The 19,405-nt window shown below is 42.2% G+C and overlaps 1 protein-coding gene across 1 annotated transcript in view; it reads left to right on the top strand.

The window, feature by feature from the left end:
* Positions 1-19,405, top strand: part of LOC103755637 (maltase-glucoamylase, intestinal-like) — a 36,850-nt gene that overhangs the window by 871 nt on the left and 16,574 nt on the right. Inside the window, 7 exon segments of the mRNA XM_018068178.1 lie at positions 337-433; positions 1,233-1,345; positions 10,042-10,167; positions 11,133-11,264; positions 16,986-17,099; positions 17,210-17,326; positions 17,409-17,493. Of these exon segments, the coding sequence (XP_017923667.1) occupies positions 337-433; positions 1,233-1,345; positions 10,042-10,167; positions 11,133-11,264; positions 16,986-17,099; positions 17,210-17,326; positions 17,409-17,493 (784 nt within the window).

The raw sequence follows: 19,405 nt of genomic DNA, 5'->3' as shown, positions 1-19,405 counted from the left end.
AGCAGGACTCATTAGATATTTGGCTAAACTGGAATCAGTGGTTGATGAGTATGTTTTAACTAGCAAGTGATTCTTACCCATGCCATTTTGGAGGATTTGGCAGAATATAAAAGGTTTAACTCAGAAAAACTAAAAAGTGCCATTGTGACAAAGCATTAAAAATAACTCTTTTCTATTAATTTAACTTCACACCAGTTTAGATGAAAAAATCCGCCACCTTTCAAAACAAGTCTTAACTATGAATGAATTTCCTTGTCTATGGATATGTAGCTACCTGACAAAAACTATGAAAAATAGCAAAGTCAAGCCATACGTCATCTGCCGTTTACGTTTCAGTCATTTGCCAACCTCTATGGAGTTCACCCTTTCTACATGTGTGTAGAACCTGACTCCAATGCCCACGGTGTTCTCCTTCTGAACTCCAATGCACAAGGTAAAAAGATATATGGATTTCCTATATGGACTGCATATAGAAAGATCAATAAGTATATAAAACTGCTTTAGTGATTGCTTTTTCAATGTGATGCAAATATGAGTGACTGTTCCCTAACTAAGCTTCCAGGAATTACTCTAGAGTTTTCAAAAGGGTTTCTTTAGAATGACTGTTTAACAAGGTAAGGTATTTTCAGAGAAAATATATGCTAAACTTTTTTTTGAATATAGATATACATAGAGGGAAAGAAGAAGGTGTAGGAAATTTCCTCTGAGATTAGCATAACTAAAATCAAATAACATAAATCAAATCAATTTAAGTTAGTCCTATATTCTATATGTGCAGAATAGTTTTGTAAGTTGCCATGGTCACCTTACTTTATTAATCTAGTGGTATAATTTCAGAAAAGGGGAATCTTCACGCAGTCTATAAAATCAGTTTCCCCTGGCAAGCAGTGGCTTCCAATAAGAACATTAAAATAGCATAGAGGAACCCTAAACACAAGTTTGTTGATCCTTTTTATATAAATGAAATTTAGACAAATGGATCTATGCAATCTCCTCTCTGTGGGATTCTGTGATTTATTGCTGCATAATGCCAGTTTGAATGCCTCTTAAACACTGACAGTGTTGGAGCATCAACCACATCTGTAGGAAGCCTGGTCCAGTGTTTGACCACCCTCTTGGTAAAGAAATGCTTCCTTATGTCAAGTCTCAACCTCCCCTGATCCGTTCTTGACCCATTCCCATGTATAGTGCAGAGCTGGTTTGTACTGAGAACCTATTTTTTTCTCTTTTAGATGTTACTCTGTCTCCAAACCCATCTTTGACTGTCCGCACTATTGGGGGGATCTTCGACTTCTATCTCTTCCTGGGACCCACCCCCGAAAATGTCATTCAGCAATACACTGAGGTTAGTAGAAAAGTGCATAGGGCACATGGGGCAGTGCCTTGTAACAAAGTCCCATCAGGATCTGGTAGTATTAGGTAGTGCAGCCAGAGCATTGTCATGATCTGTTTGTACAAAGCTGTAACTTCAGATCCATGAGAAAACTGGCATATGCTCAAGCATCTGTGAGCAGTCTGAGTGTTGCAGGCTTGGCTGGGTGTTCAGTGCACATCTGTAGCCTTTCCTGCAGTATGTCAGAGTGGGGTTCAGGAGTGCATTAAAGGGATGCAATGATTCGAAAAGAATCTGTTTAAGCTTACTCTTCTCTTGGCTGTCATAATTTCAGTCTTTGCTGTATGACCATGACTGTATATTGACACTGTAGATGGAGAAAAACTAGGCAGAACACAGATGGGAATGTTTGGGAACTTTACATCTGCTGGATTTCAGAGGTGTTGGATGGACTTTAAAGGCTTTAAGCCTTTATTTGCCAGTGGAATTGCCTGTTGATTTTGGAGCCATCAGCGTATTTTAGTAATGAAAACCCATGTAATTGCATTGGAGAGTATAGATGTGGAACAGTACATTTACTGCTGTCTCACAGAGTGTAAGTACTTTCTTTCCAATTGCCCAATGTTTTCCAGAGAACCGAGACTACACATGCAGATGGCTGTTTTGGAAATGTACATGTAATTCTTACCTAGTGAGGACTGCGCAGAAAAAAAAGTAGCAGATAACGTTTTCTCTCATCACCAAATGCCAGGTGCTGCGTTAACTGGGCCTTTGCACAGAAAATTGCCACCTCAGACCCAGGCTCTGTACATAAAGAAATCAGTGTCAAATTTAAAGCATGTGGAGCAAAGCTGAGAAGGGGCATGCTACTGTGAGAAGGAGGGGTCATGTGTGCAGACCTTAAGGATTAGGCTGCAACTGAAGTGCTAAGCAGCTTATGGTAGAGCATCCCAGAGCTGGGCACTCAGAGCACACAGTGAGATGTGCATGTGCTTTGCCCTCCCCTGCAACACTCCTCAAAGGGGCCTGAGCTCTGATTTTTAGCAAATCTTTTGTCTTTCCTGGCTTTTTAAAGCCTCCATATGCTCTGATTGCCTTCTTTTAAAGTGCCTGAAATGGGAACAGAAATACTGTGGTTCAGACTAAGGGAAAAAGAGTATTCAGCAGAGAAGGAAAGTATTGCTGGTTTCTGTTTTGGTGATGTAAGGGATAAGACTTGTTCATGCTGCTGTTTTGGGAAGGCTAGAACCTCCCTAGGGTGGTGGGTTCTGTAAGACCTTCCTTTTCCAGGCAGAGGTTCAGGTTGTGCCTCCCAGAGAGGTGGGAGGCTGATGGTGCCCCTCCATGTCCCAGAGCAGGAGCAACTGTTCTGTTGCTTGTAAGTTTTCAGCTCCCTCTGCACATTGTCCCCACCAGTCACCTGTCATGGTTTAACCCTGGCCAGCAACTCAGCTGTTCGCTCCCACCCCCTCAGTGGGATGGGGGAGAGAATTGGAAGGGTAAAAGTGAGAAAATTCGTGGGTTGAGATGAAGGCAGTTTAATGGGTAAAGCAAAAGCCATGCACGCAAGCAAGGCAAAGCAAGGAATTCATTCACCACTTCCCATGGGCAGGCAAGTGTTCAGCCATCCCCAGGAAATGGGGCTGAATACGTAACTGTTACTGGGAAAGACAAAAACCATCACTCCAAGTGTTCTCACTCTCTCTTCTTCTTCCCCCAACTTTATACGCTGAATATGATGCCGTATGGTCTGGAATATCCCTTGGATCAGTTGGGGTCAGCTGTTCCCACTGTGTCCCCTCCCAACAACTTGTGCACCCCCAGCCTCCTCACCTGGTGAGGTGGGAAAAAATAATCCTTGAATTGTCATCACTGTTTTCAGCACAAATCCAAAACACAGCCCCATACCAGCTACTATGAAGAAAATTAACTTTATCCCAAGCAAAACCAGCACACACCACCTCTGATCCCATTGCCACAGACCACCAAGTAAACAGGTTTTTAACTTACACATGGGTAATAAAACCAGAAAAAAAAAAAAAAGGAAAAATAAGTAAAGCAACTCTCCCCCGGGCTGCAGCTTTGATCCCTATTTCAGGGGAGTTAGTGCAGCAGTGCAATGGAGATTAGAGCCATCCCTGTTTCTTTTCAAAGTCTTTTGCTGGTGTTTGAAAGCAGCATTTCTGTGGCTTAGCAGGTGGTCAGCAGCTGAAAATAAAATGAGAGAGTTCTCACTCCCCAACTGATGGGTAGTGGCAGCTCACTTTCCACCCCTGTGTCTGGAAATGGAGCTGGAGAAAGAAAACAAGGTAAAGGAGAGCAGTGGGCGTCTCCTAATGAGACATGTCACATGCAGGACCAAAAAATCTCCTGTTCTGTATTCTTTGAGCTTGTGCTGAGCTCTCTAGGGAATCTTAAGGAATGCATGTTAGTAATTTCACAGTGAAATAATAAGTTCTTCAGTAAACATCCTGACATTCCAAGGTCGCAAATGTTACAATTACCATAGTATTAGTCTCTAGGGTAATGATTTGGCTTTTATGTACAAGATCTGTGGGAAGGTGAAGGAGAGAGAAAAGACTTTATTTTTCAATTGTATTTTCTATCACATTGAGAGGACTTTCCTGTGCAGTCGTTGTCATGCTGCAGGGAAGGAGAAGGGGTGGAAAGGAGGAGTGTGACTGATGTCTGCAAGGCACAGCTCAGCTCTCCGGTCTCTCAGCTGTCTGCATGGGTCTCCTCTGGGAATTGTTGTTTTGGGAACTCCTGGCTGCCAGGGACCCTGGTGGGACCAGGCTGCACTGCTGCAATGAGCTTCCTGGGGGAATGACACCCACTTCCCACTTGTGCAAGCATCTGCCCCAAATCACTACTTTTTGCAGGGACCACCCATTGTATCTCTCCAGGATGTCCCCAGGATGGCAGGGTGGCCAGGTGCCAGGTGGTGCATGGCTGTTGAGAGCAAGGGAGTTGTGTCCAGAGCAAAGTGCTCCACATCTTTCTCGAAAGTTTTGGGCTGTTGCTTTCAGTGACACTTCAAGATCTGAGCAACCCTTCTGGCCTCCACCCTGCTTGTTTCTGTGAGAGATTTAGGAGCTTAGCTCTGCTCTGTGCTTTCATGTGGCTGTCTCCAAACCAGTGAGTTAGGACAGCTTTGTAACAAAGCTCTTTATTGGGTCTCTGGAGTACGCAAGGTGTCCCTGTGCACCTCTCCAGGTTGCCCCCAGCACCCAGAGGTGGACCATGGACTCTTGCCCAGAGCCACTGGGCCCAGAGCTCCCTGTGTGCCGATCATGGTTGATTGCAGCTGCCCTGTTAGGGCCACCAGTGTCTCTGTGCATCCTTGGAGTGAGGACAGGTGGCAGCCTGGCCCAGGATAATGTGCTTTAAATGGACTCCAAGAGTGAGGCAAGGTGTAGGAAGGGAGCAGAGGGCTAAATGCTGGTGGCTCTGTCCCTCTGCTATGTCTTGTGTGGAGCAGAGGTAAGCTGTAGGATGCATCCTGCCAGTGGCACCACAGTGATAGAGCAGTGACAGCAGCTGTAGGGTGAGTGCTGGGCATAGTGCCATGGGAAGGAGAAGTCTCCAGCCTGATTCTTCTGCTCCCTCTTGTCCCTGAGCCTGGCTGTGAGGAGCATTGGTTCTGGCACATCCAAGATGGTCCTGCACATATATATATATATATATATATATGACAGTGATCACATTTTTCTCCCTCTGCAGAAGAGGTCCGGTATACAGGATAGGTATATAACACAAATCTCACTTTTAATGACAAACATCTCAGTTTACAGGAGGGAGGGGAAAGCAGGAACAAGTTAAAGAGCTCAGTCATTGAGCTGAACCTGGCTAAGGCTCTCTAGTCACACCTGATACCAGACTGCCACTGCCAAGACCACTGGTGGCCTTTCAGAACAGACCAACAGTGCATAGCAGTAGTGTATGAGCTCCATAACAAGACACTTAGGAAAGTTAGGGTTCAACAAATGGCCATCTAATAGCTCTTGGTGGAGTGAAGGCTTTAAATTTGTTATTTTATCACAAATTATCTGATAACAAGCTTTAAGTGAGCATACTGCATGTCTCCTAATGCTGTTTTCAGAGATAATTCCTGGTTTGCTCCCTCCTAACAGAAGTGTAGGGTAGTTACGGGTGTAAGGGACCTCGGAAGGTCCCTAGTCCAGTCTCCTCTTGGAGAGGTAACATGAGAAATCTGCTTGTACCTAGAGTTTATCACAGATGATTCAGTGGGAGTCTCACAGCTGAATTCATGGGTCTCCCGAGAAAGAATAAGCAACTGATAAGTGTTTTGTGCAGCAAAGAACAAGGTTTGAAGGCCGTGGCATTGAAAGTCCTTAAAATTTTTAGATTCCTGAGGTTGTGACCATCTTCTGAATTGTTCAGCAGCTGCAGGGCCTTTCTTCTTGCTCTCCTAAAAGAAAGCTCAGCTTTTGTACATAGACTTTGAGTGAAGGTTGCCTTCTGCCTGACTGGTGACCACAGCACTCACCCACTTGCCTTAGCCAGAGGGGATGAGGTGGATACAGAAACCTGGGCCATAGGAGCACTTGTGAAATTTAGCCATTGTGTGACTATCCAAACACACTATTTCTGTGTCTAAATGCAGAGCATTAGTCCACTTGGGGTTTTATAGTTTCCTCCTACAACTCCTCTGTGAAGAAAGGGAGTTTAAGCAAATATTAAGCTTCGAGAGACATTTTGTTTGGCTAGCTAGGGGGCAAGATTAGCAGTCCTTTCATGTTAAGTCCCTGTACCTGGATTGCTGGGCATCTCAGCTCTTTTGTTAGCATGGGAAAGAATCTCTCTCTCTCTCCAGCCTCTGATATATAGGGCATAACTCTGCAGCCTTGTCTCTCTCATCAAAGTCTTTGATGACAATGTTAACAGAATAGGATCCTGATTTACTCTATATGATTTATAACCTAGTTTATATCATTGATGCTCATATTAATAATTTGATTTGTCCAATAAACCAACACAGGGAAAGTGAATACATGTCACCTGCTCCATAGACACAGATTTTAGCTGTTAGATATACATGTTTCCACTGAAATTTGTTCTTACTGTAAAACACTTCCAGGATACCTCCTAGATACATCAATTCTCAGGTGCATCTGAAAAAAGTGAAAAAATACACATAATGCCAAGTTATGTAAACATGGAAAGACTAACAGTGAATTTATTAAACAAAATCAGGAGTTATTTAAGAAACAAGTGCAGAAGGAATTCTGGAACAGAAAATAGAATCTTTTTTTACTGCTTCTGCACTACCCTATCTTTGCTGGTTTTTTCTCAGTTTGGATAACCCATATGTTTGCTGTTTCTGCATTTTCCTCCCTCAGTTCCCTTGCCATACCCCGTATACCTTTTCTGATTCTATGGGAGTCAATTTTGCCAAGCAGGCTTTCTCTGCCTTCTGCACTTTATGATCATTTGTATGCAGAATGCAATCTATATGAATTAACTAGATCCTAAATATATATCAAATCCAAACTTGAGTTTTCAGGTTTGCAAAATTGCATTCCTGCCTCTGCTGATCCATCTGTGAGTAGGTACCATATGTCAGTTACTTTATCAGGAAGCTTCAGGGGGATCCATTAGAGAGAGTCCGCAGCATAATTAGAAAAAAGAACATTTGTTTTCCCAGCTGCCCTGTTTTCATCCTTCCTCTTCAAATGTTCTGCTGGTTTCAATTAAGCTCACCATGGATGCACCAACCTGGTGAACCCATAATGAATTGCTTTAAAAGCTTAGTATTTTACTTGCAAGGTGGATACTTTTCTGTTGGTTCAGCTGTAACCCCAAACTCCTAAAGCAGTGCTATCACAAAATACCATCTCACTCTGTGGTCCCCAGTGACACAGCACCATCCCACAAGGGTGAGCAGCTGAACCTCAGCAAACCCCTGTGCTGGGGCTGTGCCCTTTGGGAAGGGCTCTGTCACACGGCAGTGGCCACAGCTCCACCTCTGGCCCTGCTGGAGTCCACCTGGGTGCTTGATAGGACATGGGGGAAGAAGCAAATCACCATCCAACTCTTGAACTACATTGTATTGTTGATGTCTCTGACTCCCTAACCAGGAGTGATCCAGAGTGTCACAGGACTCAGAGCAGGGCTGCCCAGCAATTCCCACTTCCTCTGCCTGGGCTGGTTACCCCTTTCCCATTTCCCAGCCGGCATGGGGAGAGGCAGCAGAATCCATGCAGACATCCTGCCAGGGCACAGGGCTCTACATTTAGCCACAGGATTAATATTTATCATCTGCTTTTCCCTCTTCCTCTTGTCCAAGGAGAGAAGCCTGCACACAAAGCATTTTATTTCATTAAGGAGTTCTTTTGTTTTGATCTCTCTTTTTAACCTTGTTTGTAGAGGTCACTCTCTGGTTACAGAAGAGAAAGCAAGGGCAAAATATGCATATGCTTTAGGATCACAAAGTGATCACAAAGGAGTGGGGTTCACAGAGCTCATCTTGCAACCTTTGCTGGTCTAAAACAAACTGCTGCCTCCCCAGGTGAATTTATCCTTAACATGGTGAGTGTGGATGTGAGAGAGAAGCAGAGTTCTTGCCCTGAGGCTTGCCATGATGGGTTAGACACCTTGGTGCTGGCTCACAGGGCGTCTGGGAGATTATCCTGAACCATCATGGCCCATTCAGCTCTCCACAGAAGACCCCAGCAGAGCTTGAAAGATGGTCTGGGTGATCACAAAACTAACCGAAAAATGGAGCTAATGGAAAAAACTAATGACACGTGCAACCAGATGAGAGAGCACCAGAGTAAGAATGGTGTGTGTCTGCCCATCAGCCTCCCCCTGCATGGTAGGGACCATCTTTCTCTGTCTGAGGCCTCTCCTGCAAGGGCACAGCAGTGTTCAGCAAAGGCTGGGTACCACTGCAGCAGGAACATGCTGCTGATGGCTGCTCTTGCTTCCTCTGCAGAACCCAGCCTCCAGCTGAATTGAAGGAGAAGCAGGTGTTCAGGAAGGTGAAGAGAGTTAAGTCTGTTGGAATGGGACAAGTAGGGGGCAGTTGTGCTGATCATCCCTCCTGGAGAGACTCAAAGCATTAACCTCACCAGTTGTTCTGGCCTCCTGCTGTTTTTTCTTAGGTTAGATAGCAGCATTCCAACTAGCCAAAGCACACTGTAGCCAAAGCTGTAATGTTTAGTGCTCAAGTTTGACTGTGCATTCACAAGCCTTTCTTGTTTGGAAGCATTTTGCCCTGTGCGTTCCCCAGCTCAAGTGCATTAAAACATCCTTGACTATTCTCTGCCTCTCTCCCACAGCTGTTTTTGTGTCTGGTGCACTTTGTACATCCCACCAGCTCTAGCATCCGTGATGTATTTTAGAGCAATTTCAAGTTCAGCTTTGCTTTCCCAGGTCAGGCTTCCTGGAGAAAACCCATAGGAAGGTGTGACTTCATGCGATATATCCCTGGAGAGCTTAGCAATGCAATAGACACAGAGTGCCAGAAGTGCCTTGTTTTATTTATTTAAAGTAGATGAGGCTTAGCTGCCAATACACAAGTTTTTTTGTTTTTCAATTCTTAGTATAATTGCTTAACTGTGGAGATCTACGAGGAAATAAGGGAGGAATGGTTATTTAGCCAAAGGGGGACAATATCTGCAACTGATTGATGAGTCATGGGTGCTTACTAGCCACTTATTTTTCACTTGTTGCCTGCAAAGGTGTTAGAAATACAAAACAAAGGTTAGTTTCATGGGATTTAACTGAAGTAAGGATTTCAAGAGATGTCTCCCAGAAAACACTAGTGTGTACTAATGATGCAATGCCAGATTTCAGTTTATTTGTAGAACAGACACATCATGGTTGCCCGCTGCTCGTCCCAGGTTACCACAGCAGCTCTCACCGGGGGAAGCAGAGCAGGATGCCTTGCTTCTCTGTGCTCTCAATTGAGTTTCCTCATGCCATTTACAGATGGATTACATTCAGACCGTGGAAATCAAATATTTATAAAATCATATTTAACTCATTACCTTGTGTTTCAGTTGAGAATTTCAGGACCAAACAGTAACTCTCACCTTGAAGAGTGTTTTCAATGCCTGGCAACGCAAGGCTGTGGTCCAGCAGTAAGAGCAGTCAGCCATAAGTAACCGAATTTCATCAGGTTGGTGTGTAAATATAATTAAAACTTCAGAGAACTCAAATAAACATCAGACTCTTGATGAGTTAGTTCAGCTGTATGTGGCAAGAGAACTTTGCAAAGCTGATGTTTCTGTATATTGTTGGAGATTTGTCTGCTGTTGACCAAGGGGTTTGTGAACTTGGCGGGGGTCAGGTGGCATGAGGATCCGCGCTGGATTTCTGCTGGCATGTGCCCTGTAAGTGAAGGTACCTGCTACTGTGCAGAGGCTGAGACCTCAGCAAAACTCATTTAACATTAGCCTGGGTTTTACAGACTGTGTCTTCCACTGTTCTTAGAAGTGATGCTCAGTGTGGGTATTGCTTGGAGCCTCTGTGAAGGGCAAGGATCCACCAGGAGAAGCACTGTTTTGGAGCCAAGCATACTGTACTGAGAGTTACTCGAAGACAGGAAAGGGTATTTAATGGGTGTATAATGCCTGTGCCATGATCTCTGTGGCTTAAATGATCTGGAAGCCTCTCCTGGTGTTTCAGAATAACTTCTCATCTCACCTCTTGCATTTTTGTATTCCTCATTCCTGCTGTAGGCCATTGGACGCCCTCACATGCCAGCCTACTGGTCTCTGGGATTTCAGCTCTCCCGCTGGGGCTATGGCAGCCTTGATGTTTTAAAGCAAACTGTCGATCGCATGCACCGCTATGATATCCCGTATGTGAGTATGAATTTTTCACTGCATATGCTAATTTTACAATCTGAAGTGAGTGAATAAAATTATAATAGAGGAAAAATAATTATCCTACAAGAAGAATTGTAGAATAAAAAGATGTTCATAATCATACGTAGCTCTTTTCCCTGTAATGCTTAAAAGAACATTTAAAGTGGGCTTTTAACATGAGGTTTAAGTGCTGCTCTTGGCTGCATAGCAGGTGATTCTGCTGTGGATTTGCTATTATGCAGTTTGAGATGCTAGCATTTTAAAAATACGTAATGGAACTTCTGATGCAGATCACTGCAAAATAGTTGCTAAACTAGGACTTCTACATTTTCATTTTGTCCATTTCTACCATGTAAGTTTGTATAATTGTTACAGCCAATCTCTAAGGTTTCATTTCATACGTTAGTTGCCTTTTAGAAATAGAGTTGCATATGCTCCAATTTCTGTATCAAATACTTCCATTGAAGGCCATCTAGTCCAGCTGCCCTGCAATGAGCAGGAACATCTTGAACTAAACCAGGTTGCCCATCCAATTTAACCTTGAATGTTTCCAGGATCGAGACATCTACCATCTCTCTGGGCAACCTGATCCAGTGTTTTACCACACTCATTGTAAAGAATTCCTTCCTTATATGTAGTCTGAATCTACTCTCTTTTGGTTTAAAACCATCACCCCTTCTCCTATCAGGAGAACAGGCCCTACATAAAAATCTGACCCTGTCTTTCTTGTAAGCCCCCTTTAAGTATTGAAAGGCTACCGTAAGGTCTCCTTGGAGCCTTCTCTTCTCCAGGATGAACAACCCCAGCTCTCTCAGCCTGTCCTCATAAGAAAGGTGCTCCAGCTGTCTGATCATTTTTGTGGTCCTCCTCTGGATTGCTCCAACAGATCCATGTCTTCCATGTGCTGAGAACTCCAGAGATGGATGAAGTATTCATGTAATATTTCCTCTAAAATTGTTTAGGATGTCCAACATCTTGATATTGACTACATGGAACGTCGCCTGGACTTTACCTATGATAAAGTGAATTTTGCTGGTCTGCCAGAGTACATCCAGGAGCTGAAGAAGAAAGGAATGCACAATATTGTGATTCTGGTAAATTAACAATTTTACTGATTTTTTCTCCATTTGTAATAACTAATCATAGCATAGTCTTCACAGCAGTACCTAGGTGCTAACACACATATACTATTGTAACAGATTTTCCATTTTTGTCATTTGTTGACAAATTTGTTGCTCAAGAACAATTTCTCACAGATTTCATCTTTCAAAAGGTTGCATTTATTGGATATCTGTGTAGCAGCACCATCTCTATACCAAAACATTAATTCTCTGTCACTTTTTCCCACTCAGTTATGAGAAATTTTGCCTCTGTTCAGGGCTGAGTTGACATAGGATTGCTTTCATACAATTCTTTCCCTGAAAATGAATAAATGAATTTAAGACACATACAAAAACAGCTGAATAGGGGAAAAAGTCTACTCCTAATCACTCTGGAAGTTAGTAACTACAATTCATGTTGTCTTGTACTTACATTTTATCTAAATTAATGTAAGAGATGTTTATTTGCATGAAGAATTGTGGAAAATGTATGTTGAACGTCTAACCAAAATTGACATATGGCCAAATGAATTAACTTGGACAGAAGTTAAAATTGGAGCTTTCCATCTTCCCCAGTTAATTTATCCAACAAAATTTGCTATTGGCTCCATCACATCCCCATACATGTCCTTGTGCCAAAATGTCACAATAGCTAAGTGAGCGCCAATGGTGGCAAGGGAACTGGAGACCAATTAAACTGAAATTTATACACAGATTTAAATGAAATAGGAAATGAAGTAAAATCCCTTGATAGATTCACAATATCTTGCTCTCCAGGGTCCCCCAGCAGTGCAGCACCGGGAGGGCTGCACTCCCCAGCGCAGGATGCAATTTGTTCTCCGGAACCACTGGGGACAGGATAAGAAGAAAAACACTTTAAACTGCAGCAGGACAGATTTAAGGTAGACATTAGGGTAAGGCTGCCTGTCCGCAAAGGGAGCTGAGCAGGAAGCCAGCTGCCATGGCCAGGGTCCCTCCCCAGGCATGTGCTTTGAACAGGTCTGACAGATGCATCAGGGATGGCTCAGGCTGAGCTGACCCACAGCCACAGTGTGAGGAGAAGGAGGCAATCCCACAGAGTCCCTCTCAGGACCTTTTGCTGTAATTGTAGTCATCTGTTTTCTGCCTGAATGGTCAGTTCACACCTTTCATTTGGGTACTATTTATCTCAAACCACTAGTCTCTCACCCTTCTATTTTCTTTCTTGATACACTGATTTGAACTAGTATATTCTGCCTCAGCCTTTTTTTTCCTAGGCTAAACAAACGGAAGTATCTTATGCTCTTTCTATTGGGTGAGGTCTTCAGATCTTCTTATAGTAGCTCTCTCTCACATGTTCCCAGTTTGAATGCATTTGCTTGAATAGCAGATAACTCAATTTCCCCAGTGTTCCTGATGATGCCCCACAGTGTTAGGAGAACACTATGGAAACAGAACACTATTTCCTTCTTTCTCCTAAAAGTTGTCTCCTATACCAAAGCCCTGCATCACATTTACCTACATTGTATTGGTGGCTCATGCTTGTAAGGAGCCCAGTTAATCCAACTGAATCATAACCTACAGGCCACTAATGTTTGGCCCTAAGTTGCTCCAGTCCTTTTAAAATAAGGGTCACATTCCTCATCTTGTCCAGGGTGTCCTGTCAAAGGCTTGTGGGTAGAGAGACTGAACAGCAGAGTCCTAAATTGTAGTACAGTTCCTTTTTCATTTGTGCTGGTGTACTGGAGTCAAGATAAGCAAGAGCCACTGCAGTTTCCTCATCTAAAAATCACATTATCTTGTCAAGTAGATAGATTCAGGCAGAAATGCCTCCTTGTCCTTATATTTCCCTCCACAATTTGTTGTAAAGTTTAGCATATGACTGGGGATGGACTAGTCAGCACCACAGATGAGTGTTTTCTTTTTAACTGGGAGTTTTTTGATAGTTTATTTAAAAGTACCTTCTCTGTATTTATTATTTGCTAATCTTCACTTTGTTGTACTATAATTCCATTTGCTGCTATGAATCTCAAACAAAACCATGCAGCCCAACTGATCAATTACATGTTGATAAAGGAAATAGTAGCCTGAAGGTTCCATTTCTTCTGCAACTGCAAATCATGAGAAGCTCCAGGATGCAGCAGTGAAATCAGTTTCCATCAGTGGAGAGCCAAGGCACAGAGTTTATACAGTAAGAGATTAGTAAGTCACTCTGATGGAGAGCAACTTTAAGACAAAAATAGTCCCACATTAACTGGATACATCATTGGAAATAACCAAGTAGTAAGTGAGCACATGTGCTGTCAGGATTAAGTACTCTTTCTGTTAGGCAGTTTAGGCTCCTTGTATCCTCAACACTGCTCTAAAAATTATCTCATCTCTTAGAGATGTGACATTAATTACCACCTGCCTGTTTATTGGTTTATCTCAAAAAAGTTTGCAAAACATTAATGTATGAGCAAAATACCAGGAGTTTGGGGTAGCTCTTCCCATGCAGTCTTGCCCTTCAATAAATACATGGCAGTCACCTCTTTTTCATCAATGTCAGGATGTTTCCAGTTGTTTTGCACTTGCTACTGGGTAAGAAGCTACAGGCAAGCAGTTGTGATTTAGTGGGTGAGCTACATTATCTTCTTACTTGTGAATTTAACGTCAATAACATTTCTAAAGCCCTTTCAGTTTCTCAGGTGGCGCATTCTACATCAGTGCGGGAAGTATTACTATATAAATTCAGCTGTTAGACAGATGCAAGGAATATAACAACTACTCTTAAGTCATGCAATGAGCTAATGGGAATCCAGATAGGAAACCCTTCTTTCCTCCTTCCACTAAGCTATAACTAAGGACTGTCTTTTGTTCTAGTTCTTTAGCTAAGCTTGTGAAGAAAGAACAAAAGCTGAGCCAGTTTATTCTTACCATTATTTAAAAGCTAATGTGAAGTATAGGTTACACCAGTACTGAAGTTTTCTATTTTCACTTTACTACAGTTGCTGACATCCCATCAAACTCTGTTAGCATTCTTTAGTGATTCCCTAAGTTGAGTCAGGAGCTGGAACAGTATGAAGGGTTTCATTTCCAAGTGTTAGCAAAGCCAAGCTAGTTGCAATCAAGGTAAGCGTAATCCAGTTTGATACCGAAAGAACAATTTACTTTTAGATTCCCTTTAGGTAATGACAGTAATGGGTGAGTTTCCAAAGTATAGCAGATTGTTGCCTTCCTCAAGATGATTTCAGGAAATGAGCTCTGACTGCAGCCACTTAGTGTCATGTAAAACCTTTGCTAAATGGACTTGGGAGTGCAGATCCTGACAGCCAGCAGTATTAACACAGGTGACTGGTCTGAGGATGGGACCCTGAACTCAGTTGTGCCACCATCACTGGGGTGGCTGGTGCCTCACAATCAGGAGGTCCAGTCCCCAGTGCTGGGAGCCCTCAGTGATTGTGGTCACCTTGATAGTAGCATGGCTCCATCACTGCAGCCTCTAAGTGCAGCCCGTCAGCACTTCTCTCTCCTGACCTCCTTCAGAGGCCATCTCAATTTAAGGGAAATTTTGACTTAGAGTGTCAGTGCTTGGCCATCATTATTGTGCTAAATAATGTTCATGCTTTGCTGTGTCAGAGCAAATATATTCTTTAGAAACAACAAAAAAAAGTTCTAAAAGTAACAATGACTACAGTGAAAAATTATAAACATTATTACTGAAGAGGAGCCTTAATGAAAGACCTTGTATACCTTCTATTAAATCACACTAAAAATAGAAAGAGCTAGGAATGACATGAGTGACAAAATACAAGTCAGTAGCAACATGCTTATGATTCAAAATAATGCTTGATAGCTTTAATGTTTTAGAGTCAAGCTCTGTGAGCTGTAGAGGCTAAGATTTCCAGAGATGAGTATTTATGAATGTGCATCAAAGTCTATGACTGGGGCCATAGGTGGAAGTGCATCGGACTGGATAAGCGCTGTGTGCTCCCAGGTCTTTAAGCAGTCAGTTGGAGTTAAGGATGCTCAGCACCTCCTTCCCAAGAGCTGCTAAAAAGATGAATTATGGAAGATTTAACAGGCATGAACCTCTTCCCTCACAAACAACCCTTGAATGCATGGAGGGGTTTTTGTCTCTTTAGGACAATACTAAACCTGCATAATATATTAGATTTGTGCTCTGGAATAACCTTTCAGTTGAAGGAAACCAGAAGTTTGGATTAGGAGTAACTAATTCAGCTCACTTCTTCTAGCTTTCAAGTCCCTTGAGAGGCATCTTTTCTACATTTATAACATAAGTATTGCAGATGGACAGTTTTCTCTTTTCCAAAGTTGAACTATTAAATAAGTTAAAATGTAATGGACACCTATACTCCTTATGAAGGTGACACTGGAGCTAGATAGTTAAACAGAACTTTACACTTTAAGTAGGGATTTAGCTGTAGCTTTTGTTTTTGAGGCATGGAAGAATATAATTCCCTCACCAGGGCTATAGTTATCAGAGGACTTATAAGTAAATCAGGCAATTAATTCAGGTATTTAAGTGAGCTTTAAAACATACCTTTAGAGATACTTAGCATTTGGGATCTGATATTTTTTGTTTTCTAAGAAGTTCATTAGTTAGACTTTTATCATATCTTAATTAAAATTCACTTAAATTATTGCACAAGCTATAAGTGAATGGAAGAATTGTTTCAGTGGTGTGTTTCTCTATGGTGTTTCCTAACTGAAAGGTTTTGCCTAAAGCAGAACCTGAGGGAATAACATTTTCTAAGAAAAAAGTAAAGAATTCCTTTCTAAAATGGCTGCAATCTTCATCTGTTCTAAATTACAAAAAGGAAATAGCTGCTCACAATTAGTGACATATTGCAAAGTGCACTTATCTCCTTTTAGTTGCAGCTGACTGCTGAGCAGAGTTGAATAGTATCTCTTCATTCACTGGCATCTCAAAGCATTGATAACTTTATTACTTACCGGCATGGTGGGCCTCCCTCATCCCCAGAAGCCAATCAGTCTCCCTTTCGATGAGCTTTGTGGCTACTGGTGGCCATCCTGAGGCAGAGAAGCTGTTGGTGTCAATGCCACAGACAGCAATAGGAGGTGGTGATCCCCCCAAGCAGTGAGAGGGGCAGCAAGGACGAGCTATGGAGTCTAAAATGCTATGGTTGTGATGCCTGGGGAGAACAGAGGCGTAATGCCCCACATGTGAGTTGGGTTACTCTGCATCAGACCGGCATAAAACACCCTTGTCCAACATTGGTTCTGAATGGAGAGCTAAAGGGGTCCTTCTGAGGTTTCAAGCCCCTTGAAAAGTTTTAGTTATTCCAGCATTGAGCTGTTGATGCTGAGGCAGCTGGTATAGGGATTGCCCTGGAGGAACCCCAGAGGTGTCCAGGTGTGGGAATGCCCAGCATAGGATCCACCCATAGCAGAGACCTTGGTGTGGGGGCTGTAAAATCTAGTGCCTCTCTAAACTAATTTGAACATCGAATGCCTCATAAAAAATAAACATGAGAGTATTTAATAATTTTACATTGCTTTTGCCTTATACAAGAAATACTCATGACATATCTTTAACGACTTTTTCTAAATTAGTATGTGCTCTCAACTCTTACTAAATTTTAATCCTATTTTCTTCCAATATTTTCACAATCTGCACTAAGAACATAATCCAAATTTTTCTAAAATATACATATAGAAGAGTAATTGTTACCTCTGGGATTTCAATAATGGAAGTGTAATTGCTGTTTTCAGGACCCTTTCATAACCAAGGATGAGGAACCAGGCACTTACAAACCTTATGATCTTGGCCAGGAAATGGGAGTCTGGGTGAACAACTCTGATGGTGTAACTCCTGCTGTTGGGCAGGTGAGCTTTTTAATTTTCTGATGCATTTGGTCTAGTGCTGCTTCAAAATCATACAGCAGCTCTGCAACAGAAATGGGAAAATAACCAGGATTTACACCTGTGACCCCTAGGCCTGGCCTCCTGGAGATTCCGTGTTTCCTGACTACACCAACCCCAGGACAGTGGAGTGGTGGACCCAGCTGTGTCTGGAGTTTAAGGATGTCCTTGACTACGATGGGATCTGGATTGTATGTCTCATTATATCTGCCCTCCCTTCTTTAAAAAAAGAAAATGAGGCTTTTAGCATGTGTCTCGCTCTCGTTATTAAAGGATATGAATGAACCATCCAATTTCTTAAGAGGCCAATATCCTGGATGTGCTGATAATGAAATCAATAACCCTCCTTACATTCCTAGTAAGTAAAATTTCCTTGTTGTTTTTCTTTTTTTTTTGGGAAAAAAAAATCCATCCTCTCATTTTACATCTTTCCTTGTCTGTTCCATGTGTTCAGTTACACATCTGTTCAAGACTCCAGTGGCTCAGCTTTGATGGAGTATCAAAAATCAACCACTTTTGTCTGTCCCTGGGTCTGCCTTGTAACAGGACTAGAAAAATGACCTTTCCTGCCATTCTCTGAGCAACTGGTCAGCATCAAAAAAAAAAAAAGGGCAAGATACCTATATACTATAGCTCAGCCACAGATTTATGGGAGGAGTAACCCTTCTGCTTTACCATCACCACTGCTAATCTCAGAGATGGGCAGTCTTTGCCTTCTTCACAAACCATGACAAGGAAGAGGGGATCTCCTTGGTTCCTTAATTCAATACATTGCCTTTCTCTTAGGAAAGAAATTTTCGCTGTGTTACTAGAAATGGGCTAAAAATAAGTTTAAAACTGTCCAAGCCTACAGGAGAGTTACAGGAATGGGAAAACCTGTTCCAAGAGCTGAGTTAATGATATACTCATTCTTCCCCAGGAAGCCATGAGTACTTACAATTAGTACCAGTGGTCCTGGCAGTTAATCCAGCCAACATTTCCCCAGGAAAGCCCAGCTGCCTAAGCAATGTTAATATGCAGCAGGAAGTTGATACATAAATGAGTTATTGACAGTGAAATATTGGAAATATTCCCTTTTTCCCTTCGGGCTTTTGTACCGTCATGGTCGAGTAGTGGAACAGGCTCCCCAGGGAAGTGGTCACAGCACCAAGCCTGACAGAGTTCAAGTGTTTGGATGATACTCTCAGGCACATGGTGTGACTCTTGGGGATGGTCCTGTGCAGGGCTAAAAGCTGGACTTGATGATCCTTGTGGGTCCCTTCCAACTCATCATATTCTGTGATTCTTAACTTTCTTTATTAAATCTCAATTCTTTTCACTCTGAATATAAGAGAAGCATAAACATAACAAAATCATGACAAAATACTATAAAGAGATTGTAAATTTTTGAAAGCAGAAGCAGAGCTTTTAATTATGGTTTTGGTGTTTGCTCTCTCTGTATGGAAACCACTGCATACTGGCCCTGTGGGTCTTGACCAAAGCTGAGGAACTGATGAGACATTTCCATCTTTGCCTTAAGTTACCTTCATTTTTTGCCAACCTTCAGAGCTGTGAAAAAAGATGTGAGACTTTGGAGAAGATGGCCAAAATATCAGAGATCCCTTTATCCTTTGTTTTTATCCCTTTTTATCCCTTTGTTTTGAACCAGTGTTTAAGGGCTTTCTTTTATATTTCACTTAATGCCAACTCTGTCCATGCTCTTATCTATCCAAGCCCTCAACTGGTGTAGATATGAGATGGGACCCAAGTGGCTTAGTCCAACAAGACATTAGGACCTTCCTGGGGCTAGCAGAGTTTTGGGGGCTCACCATTTTCTAGGTGATTTCATCTATGCAAGTCCCTATCTCAGTGCCTCTGGCCTTTTGTCAGTGTAGCCTGCAAGCTCCTTATCTAAATTTTATAACCATGATTACACATAACCATGGTTTGAACTTCTGAAAACAGATGTCCTTCAAATCAATTTTCTATAAAACACTTTATGCTGAAGATTAATATGCAATTGTAAAATAATCAGTATTACTGAGGCAGAATACAAAATATTCCAAATAGGAATGAAGGATGAAGAATGAAACTGTGATCCATGTGGCAGCATTTTCTTTTCTATCCCACCTTAATTTTATGAGGCTAATAATCAAGTGCCACTGGGACATTGTGTGACTTTCCTCAGAACCTTAGTGTCCTCTTCAAATACGTATCAGTCAAAGTTACTTGAAAATTGCCTATAAATTAAGTTGTGTCTGATGTAGATCAGCCACACTGGAGTCTTTTGT

The sequence above is a fragment of the Manacus vitellinus genome, unplaced genomic scaffold (assembly GCF_001715985.3).
Source record: "Manacus vitellinus isolate BGI_N305 unplaced genomic scaffold, ASM171598v3 scaffold_13_pilon, whole genome shotgun sequence".
NCBI lineage: Eukaryota > Metazoa > Chordata > Aves > Passeriformes > Pipridae > Manacus > Manacus vitellinus.
Note: the sequence above shows the minus strand (reverse complement) of the source record. Positions and strands in the feature narration are given on the sequence as shown.